At 36.3% G+C, this 14565-nt stretch overlaps 1 protein-coding gene across 1 annotated transcript in view; it reads right to left on the bottom strand.

Annotated features, from left to right (window-relative positions):
* Positions 1-8076: 8076 nt before the first annotated feature.
* SLC6A2 (solute carrier family 6 member 2) overlaps positions 8077-14565 on the bottom strand; it is a 63816-nt gene continuing 57327 nt past the window's right edge. Inside the window, exons 12-14 of the mRNA XM_051629688.1 lie at positions 13959-14126; positions 11565-11636; positions 8077-10007 (exon numbers count right to left, since the gene is read on the bottom strand). Of these exons, the coding sequence (XP_051485648.1) occupies positions 9984-10007; positions 11565-11636; positions 13959-14126 (264 nt within the window). The 3' untranslated portion in view covers positions 8077-9983. The remainder of the gene's footprint in view (positions 10008-11564; positions 11637-13958; positions 14127-14565) is intronic.

Below are 14565 nucleotides of genomic sequence, written 5' to 3'. Positions count from 1 at the left end.
TCTTCCTCTTGCCAGTGGTTTGTTCCTGTTATTGGCTAGCTGAGTTTTGAATGTCAAGTGGGATTTGGTTCTATCCGGCTAAATTTCTATGCAACCCCATGTGAGTTTGCTTAGTGTAAGATGGAATGATCTGGAAAAGATCAGCCACTAGTATGAAAATCTAAACATGTACTATAAGGACAATACTTAACTTTTACAGAGAACTTTTCATCCACTGATTCTAAGGTACTTTACAAGAGCTGAACTCCCCCTGATTAGCTATTCTTTTGAAACTTTAATTGATAGTGTATGCTTATAAAGGATTATTTTTCTTACTTGTGACTTCTTGTGTTATTATTCAGTGTTTGAAAACATAGTTGCTATTAATGTTTGTTTAATTTGCAAAATGTATTAAGTTTCTGAATTGCTGAAATACTTGATAAGAGCTGTCCTGACTTAACTATTCATGTTTTAATTTCCAAAAACTCTTCAGGGTTTCAGGATAGATTAGGAGCTGTTAGCCATAGAATCAGTCCTGCTAGTTGAAAATTGTAGTTATTTGAGTTCTGCAAGAACTTCTCTAGAATGTCTTTATATTCTCTAGAATGTCACTCATTACCTGTTCCTTTGATTGCCTCGGAAGTCATGCTTTTCAGGTGTTTCACTCCCAGAAAGAGGAGGGTAGAGCAGCATGTATCTTCAGCCTTTTAACAGCTGAAACAGTGGTTTGCAAAGTGGTTAGCACCTACAGAGAGATATAAAGTTGTTTAATGCGTAGACTTCAAAACTGGTTTGTCTTTCATATATTTTTAGTCTGACTAAATAAAATTAAAAAACGCTTTTTGTTCTTAAATGCTGAATATTTAGGTTTTATTATTTTCTGCTTTGTTCTTTCACCTTTGCTTGTGATCAGGGCAATCAAGGTGCTAATTCCGCTTGTTTATTTTATTGTATATTTATTTTACTGCTTTGAAAAATATTTCTCTTCCTATAGAAATGTTAGGTTTTAAAATGTGTTTTCTTTGTTTTCTGTTTTGTCTTCAGTAGTATAAATGTACTGTTCTGTCCCTCCAGGATGGAACACTTCCATATTTTAAACCTCTGTTTTTCTTATGCATTTTGAGTTTTTAGAATGGTGGTGCCTCGATATGAGACTCTCTGTATTTTTAAGACATTTAAAATTTATTTTTTAAGTCAGAAGAAAATGAATTATCTTTCAAGATTATCCTGCAAAAGTAATTCTGAAAATAATCTAGCACAATAATTTATTTAGTTGTGGTACCAGCTGTGTATATTTCCGTCACATCTTGTCACATTCTGTTTGAACATCTGCCCACAAGTGATGTTTTCCAATCTGAAGTAAAAGCAGCCATGCAGATTATGCTTGGATTTGGCCTAATATTTTTTTTTTTTGAGGGTAGGTATCAACTTTATGCAGCTCTAGAATGTGTTGATTTATTTTGAATGTGCAAGTGGAAGACAGAATGGTTGTTCCCTTCAGCAGCTTCATTATGTATGTTTATGTAAATGATATCGCTTCTTTAACTGGGTCCATGCTGGCTCTGGGTTTTCATTGTTGGTTGAGGAGCATATTTAAAACTACTAAGATTCCTGTAAGACCAGAATATTGGTTCCTTGTCCTGTTACTATGAAATTTCAGAGAATTGTTCTTCAGAATGGTAAACATCTTCTGATATTTAGAATAATGGAGTGGAAAATACTCAGTATTTGGGTGTACGTGCTGTCTGGATGTATAAACTTAGGGTATACTGCTATCCCTCTATTCTAAAGGAGCGTAGAGGGCAATGACCAATTCTGCCAGGCCAAAGAATTACTGATCTGGTAGCAAGAGTATAAAGTTGATTTCAAGGGAAACAGTTAAACAATACATTTTGATAGCATGGGGTAAGATCGTATTGATGGAAGAAGAAAACTGCAGTAGTCACTCTAAATGTGACTCTGTCTCTGAAATAAATTTATATTCACTGCACTTCCCATGCAAAGGTGGATACCTGATACAATTTTGCATGTCTCAATTTACAACTAGAAGCATCATGAGAAACTGAATATAGCAGCTGCAGTGGTACATTAGCAGAAAGACTGTGACTGGCCAATCTTTTCCAAGTATGTAATTTGCCTTATGAGGTAAATTATCTCTTGCAACTTTGGCCAAGTTTGAGGGCGGGACCCATGTGGGAACTTGGCATGATTGTTGAGAGCTGCACAGGGTTCCTGCTTTTGGGCTTTTGTTTTCAGCTGTCTCTTAGATCAAGACTGGCTTCTAGAAGCCCTTTCTGCACTGCTGTCAGGGAGTCCTGCTCCAGAAATGCTTGCCTCTAGGAAGCAAGCATTGCCACTGGGGGTAAGGCGGCTGCAGAGCCAAGGACTATCACTGTGAAGCTTTAGCTGGGGATAGTATTGGCAGCAATTGCTGCTGGGCTGTGGGGGAAGAGGGAAGGGCTTGGTTTGGTGAGGAGGAGGCCTCTGGTTCATAGTCCCATCTGCAACCATAAGCTCAATAAGCTGTGGAAGCCCCATCCCTGGCAGTGTTCAAGGGCAGGTTGGATGGGGCTTGGAGCAACCTGGGCTGGTGGGAGGTGTCCCTGCCCATGCAGGGGACTGGATCTAGATGATCTTTATGGTCCTTTCCAACCCAAGCTACTCTACATTTCTATGAACAAGCAGAACTTTAATTTCAGCTTTTAATTGACTGTCATAAGTAAATTCTTAGTACATGAGACTTTTCTTTATACTCTTCCTATGTGCATATTTGTCAGATTTTATTTAAATAATTCTATACACAGTATTGGAATAATCTGTTACATTAATGCACAGCTTAAAACAGTTTTTATTTACGCTGACCACAGAAAGACAGAGGAATGAGGACAAATACTTTACATTCACCATCTTTATCAGCTTTGAAGTATAGTTAACCAGCACACATCACACACATTCATATCCATATTTATAAGAAATGTGATTGTTTCCAATTACACACAGGGACATGTAGGTATCTCCCTTGAAAAAAAAATAAATTAAAAAAATAATACTAAAAAAATTGAAATGCCATTTCCCCCAGATAACCAAAGACTTACAAAAAAGGCAAATGGACCTACAGATGGCACAATTATTTGACTCAGATGTGGAAATGTGGTGGTTGTGTTTGGACACTTTTGGTCTCTGGGGCACTTTGGACAGTATTTTTACTAGTGGCAAGTTTTGAACTCCTATGAAAACATATTCCTGAAAACTGCAATGTGATCTCCTGCTGTAGAAGTAGATCTACTGGGCACTAACACATTTGGTTTAATGTTAAGTCATCTAGAAACACAAAATTGCAGCCAAAGGATGCTCTGGATTTTTTTTGATATATATATATTTTTTTAGAATATAAATTAAAAACACATTAATTCCTTTATGAGATTAAGGCAGCAATGTAAGATATTGTGCTACAATGTGCATTTAGCATTAGATAATGTTTTATTCTCTTATCACATTTTTACATTTATAATCAAAGGCCAATACATTATTGAACTACACTGGCTGACTACAAAATCTTATAATGGTTTAATAGGCCTTGTGCGATACCCTTGTTACATCAAAGTTGGATTTCTTCCCTTACATTATACACTTATATTGTATGAAAATTAAAAAAAAACTGGTAAAAAATACTTAAACATTTCCTATGCAGAAGTACCTTATCTAAGGTAAAGTCTAGTAACTGCTATAAAAAGGCATTAAAAATTAAAATTAAAAAACACTGGTGTAAACCAAGTAAATGCTCACTATAAAGCTTTTATTTGTAAGGCAAATCTTCATCAGACTTATTGGAAGTTATTTTCAAAATGTACTATTTGGAGATTCTCCTTTTGTAACTGATACTATCCATAGCAAACAAAAGCTAAGTCTTGCAGATAGGCTCACAGAGTGTAACAAATCACAAATGAAGGTCACTTGCAAGTTTGAGGCTTCTTGGCAGTAACCAAGAAACGACATGACACCTTTAAAAGGGAGCCAGCTTGAGGCTTAGTAATTTACTTAGTTTGCTGAATTTTTCAGTTCCCTTATTAAAGAAATTAAGCAAATTTTGTTTAGAATGGCAGCTAAAGCAATACCTTTAGAGAGGAGGAAAGCAAAGCACACAGGTGGTCCAATCTTTCTGTCAGGCAAAAACAGCCCACTGTTCTCAACATGAAAACCAATAGCAGTAACTTACATGCTGACTGCACTGCTGGACTTGAGACTTAAGCCTCTCAGTTTCTCTCCCTCTTGGGTCTGTTCCAGCCACTTGCATCTAGACACCTTTGTGTTCTTCTGAGGAGGACAGTTTCACTGAATACAATAATGTTATCTGTGTCAGTCTTCTGACTGTCTTTTGCTTCTCTGCATGCTTTTGCTAGGGTGGTCATACAGAGATAGCAATTTATGTAAACATATTCAGTGTTTAAATGGCAAAGGAAAACAGATCAAAATCTGTACTTAAAAGCATTTGTATTACATTTAGTTTTTTTCTGCTGGTTGAAATGCCTTTTATCTGCTATCTAGCAATGTATAGTAATTTCTTTAGATGCATCTGTAGATGCATCTAAATTCAGTCTCAGGCAGTGAACAGTATCATCCAAATTCATTTTCCTGCTGAGGATCATGGTCCTATGTTAATTTAATTTTTATTAGGAACAATGTGCAAAATTCTGACTTTTTTGCCTAGGAAAAGTTTCTCTGTGCGTGGCACAGCTTACAACTCTAGTCATTCCTCAGTTAAGCTGAAGAAGGCAAAATCCAAGGAGTTGTACATCTAATCAAAGCTAAGGAACACATACATGCCTCTTTGGTCAGTCTGAGTGGTCTTGGCTGATTGTCAGCACAAACTGTCCTTTGAGAATATGTAGTAGAAGTGGGGGGAAGTGCTTGATGAAGTGTTCCAGCTGAAGTCTGAGTTACAACAGACTGAAATGGCTGAATAAAAAACTATTTTCCACAGCCCAGAAACACTCAAACATGGATGTCTGAGATTCAGCTGTTCCCTGTATATGATCCTTTCTGAATGTTATGCAGGGTCACAGATTAAGTTAAAAAAAAAATAATTCTTGTCTGTTTTGCAGTAGCCTGTTCTAATCTGCTGTTTTCATAAAGGAAGCCAAAATGTGGCTGGCTTTCTCATGCACCAGCTAATAGTTTAGTAAATGAAGATCTGTAAATAGTTTGGGTGTCCAAGTGGTTCCCAAATTCAGTCCTATATGTTGATTTCTGGCCAGCTTTGCTTAAAATAGTCCATATGCTCCTTTCAGCTTGTATATAGGTATTAAGCTAGTAAGGTCACTTCAAGGTCCTCTTTCTGACTTCTGTAATGTATTATTAACAGCTTAGCTTAATATTCTAGCAGGGTAGCTTTCCACTCATTAGCTAGATCAGCCCACAGTTACCATCAGGAGCATGGGTATGAATCAGAGGAAGGTAGACTGAAAAGTTTTTTTTCCTTTGGAGAAAAGTTTCTGGAAATGTTTCCAAAACATCTGTCTCCCTGTACTAGAGCCAAGACTCAAAAATTGTTCAAGAGTCTAATCTGAAACATCATGTTGACATGTAAATGAAGGAGATTGAATTCTTGCACATGAGCTGATCTGTGGACCATAAATATTCTTAGCCCTGAAAAAATAAAGTATATTAGAACAAACATACCCTATTTTAATGCTTCAAGAGGCTCAGGCTGCACATGTCTGCAGGTAGATTATATATTGTCATTTCTGGAGCTGTGGTAACTGTCTTATGTCAGAGTCCTTCAGGCCCATTTTAAAATCTTTTAATGGGGCACTCAAAGGAAACATTTTTTCAGTCTCATCTCGGTTGAAATTGGTGATTTATGGTTGAAATTTAGTCCTTAGGAAAAAAATTCCTAAATGTTTGCTAGTGCCTCATGAAACGTAGTGAATCAGTCCAGGATATGAGTGAGTGAAAGCTACCTACTCCCATAAAAGCAAGTATCTGCTAATTAATGCTGTGTGAATTGAGAGAATTGCAGGAGAGACATTAAAAGCAAAAGAATTTATGTGTGGCACCCTACAACTTAGCAGTACAAAATAAACTTGATTAGTTTCAAAACAATAGTATAAGAAGTGGATGTATATACAAAATGTTTGGGTTTGACCTTTTTAAATAATAGTGTTTAAATGGTATTATGCTGAGAAGAAATGACCAATTATCTGGAATTTCCTCTGGGAAAATTACATACAACATATATTGCACGTGCAGTTAGAGAACATTTTACAATAGTAACAGCCCAAGTATTTCTTCTACATTCTATATTTAAAATATCATGTTTGATCCTGGATTTCCTGCAAAATCCCTCCCTATGCTAAGATATGTTTCAAGTGTTGCCAGGTTGTATACCTCAGGACCTGACAGAACACAAGGACTGACAAAAAACCATATGGTTTTAACAGGGGCTGAACACTAAATAGTACTAGTACTTTTTGGACTGTTGTCCTTGAAAGGCCCACTGTTCCTACCAGAAATCTAATTCTCTGGAGTTCTAGTCTTCAGAACAGTACCAAATAGATGAAGAATTATTCCACTGAATGACAGCAGAAGGAATATAAAGAAAATGGAGGATCTCTTTCCTTGATGCTAACTAACTTTCTCTGGCTTGATCACAGGCAGGTCTTTTTCTCTGACAGGAGTGAAAGTCAGAAGAGGGATTCTAATGTGTGACAGCTGCTTCCATTATCACATTAGAAATGGTTTTCAAGAAAATATTTTCTAGAACTGTCAAGTGAGCTATTTAATTGTTTCACTCAATTCTTCCTACTGGCTTGTTACCAAAACAGCTAACATAATTAGCAAGCAAATGATACTGTATCTTGAATAAACTGGTATCAAAATTTTTCCTCTTTTTTAAGTGGGCTGCCTACTCCATCAGCATTTATTTGCCATCTTACAGAGATATGGGTGAACAGCATGTCCCAGAATCAGACTGCTCTCATAATAGATATAGCTGAGGGAAAGAGTGACCTGGTTGGCTGAAAATTCAAGACTGAGTTAGAGGAAGACTTGTCATTAAATTACATGGAAGATAAGAATCTGGCTGGGTGATTTTTTTATTTTTTTTTTTTTTTAAACAAATAGTTGAACTGAAGGCAGTTGAGTACCTTAGTGGTGTTTGATAGTTTCTGTATTGAAAATTTATTAGGCAGCTCAAAGTAGATGCCTAAGAGGACCTGGGTGCCATAGCTCTGGCTTTGTATTGGAATATCTGTACCATATCAGTGAGTCAAGGAAAGGAACATAACCTGGCCTTCACAAAGGTGTTTGTCATTTGAATGGTTGCTAGTTTGTATCTAAGGGCATCATTTATCATCCAAGAGGCATGAGGTAGTTGAGCATCTTATTCTGTGGAGAACTGAAGACATTGTTCTTCATATCTGGGACAGAAGCCCTAGAATATTTGGGGAGACTTCCTTTGGATGACATCTTGCACTTAAAGCCTAGCTGTGCAGTCACACAATGTTTATTATCTCTCTTTTCCAGTCAGGCTATTCCTGCCAGTAACATTACAGCTTTCTCTGGTTTGCCTGTTGTCCTCTGTACAGATTGCAAGTTCTGTGTCTATGAAACCTCAGTACCAGATGACAATAGTGCAATGGATTCCTGAGCTATAAATACTAAACTAAACCTAAGAAATTATACAGTAACAGAAATAAAAAGAATGTAGAAGGTAATTGCCTTGGGTTTGGCATTAAAAATACAATCAAACCCTAATATGCTGGGTAATGCTGATTTCACTGCTATGTTAAGATAGTTTTACTCCTATTTCAGTGCTGAGTGGTGATGAAATTAACTTTTTCTGCATGGGTTTTGCTATACAGATGGTGGTGATGGGGTGTCACAAGTGAACGCTGATGCAGATCGTTGGCACTTCTAATCATGAGCAAACCAAATAAAGTATAACGGGACAAGCTATTAAACCTCCACATTAAAGAGTCCCCAGGAGTTTCAAAACCAGGCAATTATATCTATGCCAAGAAGCTTTTGAGCCATGCCAAGCCAATGACTAAAGCAGCTGTAATATTGAAAACTAAGTTTTATAACAATTAAAAGCTTCTTATGTATAGCATAAAATAAAAATATGCTTAACTGAGTCTTGGTGGGATGGTTTTTTTTCATACCCTCAACATATATTCACTGTTTGGCCTCTTTTTATTTGGCCTCTTAATTAATAATTACACAACTAGAACTGCAACATTTGAGATTACTTTATTATTGAAATATATTTCATAACAATGTTTAAACAGCTATTGGCCATCAGCTGGGCTAGAAAACAGGACTTCTTTTGTTTGGGTTTAAAACCCTGTTTAGATAAAATTACCACTTGTCACAGGTTCTTTAAGGAAAGGACAATACTTTATTTGTTGTGAAGTATTGATTATATTGGAGGAAAAGTATAAATAATGAGAGGAATTTCCCTTCCATTTTTTTGAACAGAAATCAGTGTTTAATGGAAAAGACCAAAATCACTGGGACTTACAAACTGAGCTATTTTAAAAAAGGAAAAAACCCAAACCTCAACAGAAGTGTATTATAAATAAAAAAGAAATTAAAAAGCCCCATCCTTTTAAAAAGGTATTTTTAAAAAGAGGAAGCACTACATACATTTAAAAGACAAGCTGAATTTAATATAAAAGGCAAAAAAATTCAGAGGTAAGGTCCAGAGGTAAACTCTGGCTGTATTCAGCTGAGGAGCTACAGCCTCTGAAAATTACTGTAGATCTAGTGATAAATAAATACAAGAGAGAACTCAAAGCTACCAAATCTAATGATCACTGGGAAGATACTACAGTGATAGGTGACCACAGAATAAGAACAGCACCCAAATGCAGAGTTTGTTCTGTGTCTTCTACCTTGCATAATGCTACCAGAGAGAAGAGCTGGAATAGGCTTAAAGAGATAAGTATGCCTAAAATATCCTTCTGAATTATTCAATACAATTTTACTATTGTTTGATAGGTCAATCCAGGTTAGATTACATTAATAGTATGTTCAAAGCAGGAGAATACAATCAAAGTTTGGTATTTTGGTGCCTCTGGGTAGATTACAGTATTCTAAAAAAATCTTTTCCTATGTATTTTACTTTTTTTTTTATTTGGGAAAAGAATATAACCAAAAAATGAAAATGTCTCTTTGTATATAAATGTCATACTTAGCTGAAGTCTGTGGAGTATGGGTCATATGATAAAGCCATTTTAAATGTTGCTATAAGAGAGTATGTTTTTATTATGTACAGTACAGCATGAAACTGTATATTGTACCTAGCTATAACAGGAATTCTGTTCCTGCTGCTCTTCAGCTTGTACAATTAAACTGGACAGAAAATGGCATGGACATATACAGATAGCAAACAACCTTCTTCACTATGAGAAGAAACTTAAAACAAACCACTGAAAATGAAGCTCTGAGTCTTCAGTTCAGAAGAATGCAAACTCATATCCCAAAGGATAGTATGGCAAGAAAACTAATGACATTAGTACATGGTCAAAGTTGCTCTATCCTCATAATTGAGATGTCCTCTTTTCTTATATCTAAGAATGTTCAGGTGTTGTTGGTTTAAAATAGGTCGTGGCATGAATATCTGAATTAATTATTACTATCAGAAAAGTTTAATTCACTTCTTCACAATTAAAGAGCATTTAACTTAGGTTGATTGCTTTTTTTTTTTTCTCTGCTTCCCCCTCCTCCACTTCTACCAATAGCAAAACTCACAAGTTTTGGTCATGTAGGGATCTCATGGCACCAAAGGATATAAGAAAAAATAAACAGTCTTTAAAGATCATTTGAAGCCAAGGAATAGAAGGGAGGCATTGAGAACAGAGAGCAGATGTCTTCCCTCAAAGAGTCAGTAGATAAGCTCTGAGCCAGCCTGGTCCAAGCATAATTGAGGGAGCTTTGAACTTGACTTTTCTGTATTCCCAGTTTATCTTAACATAGTGGCTTTTTCCTCCACCTGTTCGTTGTCATATTGTTAGCCAGTGTTGAAGCTGTAAGGGAACAGAAGCAGTTGTATAACAACATGATATAATCAAAATTATGATAGCAAGAGAGATTTTGAAGACATTAGTTGAAAAATCTAGAATTGCAAAGAGGTTTCAAAATAACAGAACTAAATTTATGTGGATTCAAGTCTGCAGTGAGAAAAAGACTGAATATAAAGGCTATTTAATCAGCTCTCAATTCAGTTTTAAAATTCAGAACTGCCAAATGTATATGAGAAGAATATTTTTGTACTTGTTTGGTTATGATAGTCAGTGTTATGTTTACAAACTGAAACATCATGAACAAATGACTATCAAAAGTAATTAACAAAGCTATTCCTTGCTGTTTGGTGAAGGCAGCAACAAATCAGTACGCCATAGTGTTTGCCATGGCTTGTAATATCATTAAGAATTTACTTCAGAGTACAAGCTTTTCTAATTTGGGTGAAATTAATTTGCTTCCGTTTTGGCTTTATAGATTTGGGTTCAGAAGGCCTGGTACTGTGTAGAAATGGCTGTTTATAGCTGACTTGCACAGCAACACATGCCTCTGGAAAAATCAAGTTATTACTTATAGCTGAAACATGATAGCTTCAGAAGAATGAGGATAGGAATGGGGGGGAAAAGAAGGCAGGAAGAGGTGCTGTGCTTACATCAAATAAAACGTGGTCATGAAACAGGAAGCCTTTTCTTCCTGCTTTTGGTCTGCATCTCTGAAATCTATATTTGGATTATTTCCTTTAAAATTCAAAATTATACTTCAAACAGTACTTTTCTATTTTCAGTATCAATATACAAACCACCACTAGAAAATCTGGATCATATTTTGAGGTGATGTGCATAATTCTAGCTGCTTTCAACTTTGAAGACAGAAAGTGGTCTGGCATGAATGCTGATAAGTGTAACAAGCTTCATATTTGCATCCTTTTTATCTTCTACAAAAAGGACTTTATTTCAATAAGCTCATTTTATTTGCTAAAAGGAAAGCAGTGTTTGGAATCCTGTAGCATATTTTTCATGGCTGCTTAAAAAGTCTCCAGCAGTGTTTTCAATCAACTTGTAGGCCTGTGGGGAAAGCCTGTTCCACACAACCCAGCACATAATTTCATCATGACTATCATGTCTAAGTTTTGACACTGGATATTTGTTTGCTGTTTACCATGTGTTCTGGTACATAACTGGAGTTTAGGAAATGTGACTTCAGATTGCTGTGCAATAACTGAATGAGAGGCTATGACCTGTTCCAATGCACGTGATGGTCTGGAAATACCTTCAAATCTTGATGAGATCTCATTGTATTCAGATAAAACCTGAAGTACTGGATTCAAGTGATTTGCAAAATTGTGCGTTCTGCTTAGTCGAGGAAGGAAGTTGCCAAAAGCCTTCCAACAGAATTGATGGGAATGGTTCTGAGCCTCCTGCATCTTGTCATGCTGGCAGAAAAAAGACCCACAGACCTGCACAGGTATCTACTATGATGAGATTAGTGCAAAACTGTAGTTGCTGCTAAAGACAGGAAAGGGTTGGTAGCAGGAGAGGAACCATGGTAAAAGGAGTACAAACCTTAAACTGCCTGACATTTCCTTGGGCCACGAGTTGGTGCTCATTTTCTGGTGTGATGCAGTAAGCTAGTCTCTAAACCAGATGAGAAGAAGAAAAAGTCAGCCATATGATGAGGGATTATGTCTATAATCCCCAGTCTATAATGGGGAAGTAGCATGAACTTTATTTATAATGGTAACATAAAGCTTTAATATCACTGTGTCACGTGCCTTTAACTTAGTCACTGAGAGATCAAGCTTACTATAAGCCCCTTGGTATTAGACTTTAATATAAGAAGCAACAGTAGAAAGTTTATGCAAATAGTAAGTCCAAATATTTAGCAAGTACATATGGAAAAGAACATCAGGAACAAGGTGGTATCACAGGCCTTACATCCCCTAAATTCATACTTTTCTCTTTGTGGTGTAATGAGACTGACTAGTCCCAGTGGGAGAGGAAGGAGATACTATTTCTCAGCTCATCTCCCTTGTCTACCCTATGCTTTGCCACTTGGGACCACATGAAGATTTTTGGTTTATCGTGAACTTTCAACCAACTTAAGGAGTTCCGGTTAGAGCGTGCTTTCCCCCATACTTTTAGAGCTACAATTTAGGACATCATATCTTATGATAGTTATTTGGATGACATATACTAGACTGTGCTGTTTTTGTTGTGGGAAGACTGCAGAGTTGCTGTCTACAGGAGCTGTAAAAATTACTAACACTATGCAATGCATGAACAAATGTGGTTTTGACCAAAGGCTTCTGCATCTTAACATAGCTAAACTTGTGCAAGCTGGAAAAAGCTTTTTGGGTAAGAACAAATTATTCTTTGACACTTTGTAGCTGCTAGAAGTTGGTTTTGTAAATGCCAGGAATGTAACAAACCAAAGGGCTTATAGAAGTGCTGGAAATGAGCGCTAAAAATTGTGCACACCTTTGGGATGTTGGAGCTGATGAAAACAGGGCAGGTGAAGAGTTCCCACTTTGGGGTGTCTTTCTGAGGTGAACAATAACTGACGTGACTAATATTTCAGAAACAAGGCATTTATCCCTTGCACCTGCCAGGTTGATGTGAGGGGGATGTGCCCTGTCTGGGTAAACGGTGAGACCCTGTTTTTTTAATTCTCTGTGGGGTGGTAGTTCCGTTAGAGGTTTTAAGACTGTGTGATTTAGTATGATAATGGAGATAAAATTAATATGATCATATCTATATGATCAATGAACCATAATCCTGTGCCATTTTGACTGATAAATAAAAGTACAAGTGAGTGAACTGTATGGAAATAGGGATGCATTTTTTTTCCCCATAGAAACAGGATCTTTTAAATATAATTATCTTACACAAACAGATACATTACATTAAAAGATCATTATTAAGGCTGCATTGTTAAATTCCCTGCTGTTAAGCGTATTGTTAGAGTAAGATGGTTACAATTTTTTTTTTCTTCTCTGTTTCTGCTTTATTCAATGCACAGACCAGGCATGTTATGCATGAAGTGGATCAATGTAGTGCAAGATGCTGTGGTCTAGTTCTCTGGTTCTTTTACTGAAGTAGTTAAAAAGCGTCAGACTAGATGAGACCATAAGTGGTGCCTATGTCAGAATTTTCTTGATTTCCAGATCTGTTTCAGCATCTTGGTCTATCCTGAATATTAAGGTTCTTCAAGAAGATAGATATAAGTGATGAATACAATAGAAAGTTCAGTAGTAATTCTAGCCTTGGCAGAATGTTGAAGTAATTCCAGTAAAAAAAGGGTAAGGATAACTATTTGTCAAAGAAAATAATATACAAAGTAACTGCTGTTAAGACAGAATGCTGGGCTAAATGGATCTGTTGCTGTGACCCAGTAAAGCATTTCTGTGTCCTTACTGGTTGCTCATTAAATGAACAAAGACCATCTTGAACACAGGGCTGCTTTGAGGCACAGCCCATCCTCCCAGCATGTGGATATATGTTTAGGGGCTCTTATAATGCTAAGATACGTCTGAGTTAACTTTGTACGTATAACAGTTTACAGCACTCCAGTGAGTGAATAAAGATACCTTGGACTGAACTCTGTTTAGGTAGAACTGTATGAAGACCATATCAGAACTGAGAATGAAGATACCATATTTCGTAGAGTTTTTTGTTAATAAGGAAAAAAAAAATAATTAACTGGATGAATTACATGGATTAAATTTTATTTATTTTTTTTTCAGAATTAATATGGTGCTTTCTGGAAAGCTAATTTCTATCTAGAAGCTAAAAAAGCATGCAGTAATCCTACCTTAAAACTCCAGTTCTGATGGTTGGATCCAAAAGGTCACTCATAAGTAGTAAATTTCATGAGTAAGAGAAACAAACTGCCAACTTAAATCCAGCCATTTCATTTCATAGCAACATTTCATGACATTTTATTAGCATTTCACTTACTTCTTTAAAGGTCCCACGCACATTCATAAATTTATAGATAATATAAGCAGGCACAAGTATCATTGAAGATAATGCTATTCCCCAGCCAATGCGATTTGCCCAAAGAGGAAAGGTGTAGTCATCATAGGTCAATGGTTTGAAATTTATTATGCTGACAATCACAACAAACTAGGGAAGAAAAAATAAAATGAGACAATTTTGAGATGAAACTTAGTGGAAAAGCAATTTCGTATGTTTTATTAGGAAGGCACCCTAAGGTATATTGCAACCCAGTTGTATCATATACATTCATCCTATTTACTTTGTGCCTCTTACTGCTTAAACTGTATGATGTTGCTTCATTTAGATGGGCTTCATTTAGAAGTTTTGTACCCATTTTTCAGTGGGAGGCATGATGCAAAGGCCAGTAGGATATGTTTACTAAGGAAAGGTCAAGCAGCCTTAAGATCTGGAAAACAAAGTGTGTGGTGTAAGCATGAAAGAGTAGGGTAACACCTTATTTTCCATATGGGAAATAAAATCCCATATAGGCTAAATCTATATGGGTTGTGTAATATGTAGAGTTTCTTAATTTGGTTCTCTGGGCCTATACATTCTCTTTCATAAG

The sequence above is a fragment of the Apus apus genome, chromosome 11 (assembly GCF_020740795.1).
Source record: "Apus apus isolate bApuApu2 chromosome 11, bApuApu2.pri.cur, whole genome shotgun sequence".
NCBI classification, from domain to species: Eukaryota; Metazoa; Chordata; class Aves; order Apodiformes; family Apodidae; genus Apus; species Apus apus.
The sequence above is the reverse complement of the archived record's forward strand: the minus strand, read 5'-3'. Positions and strand labels throughout refer to the sequence as shown.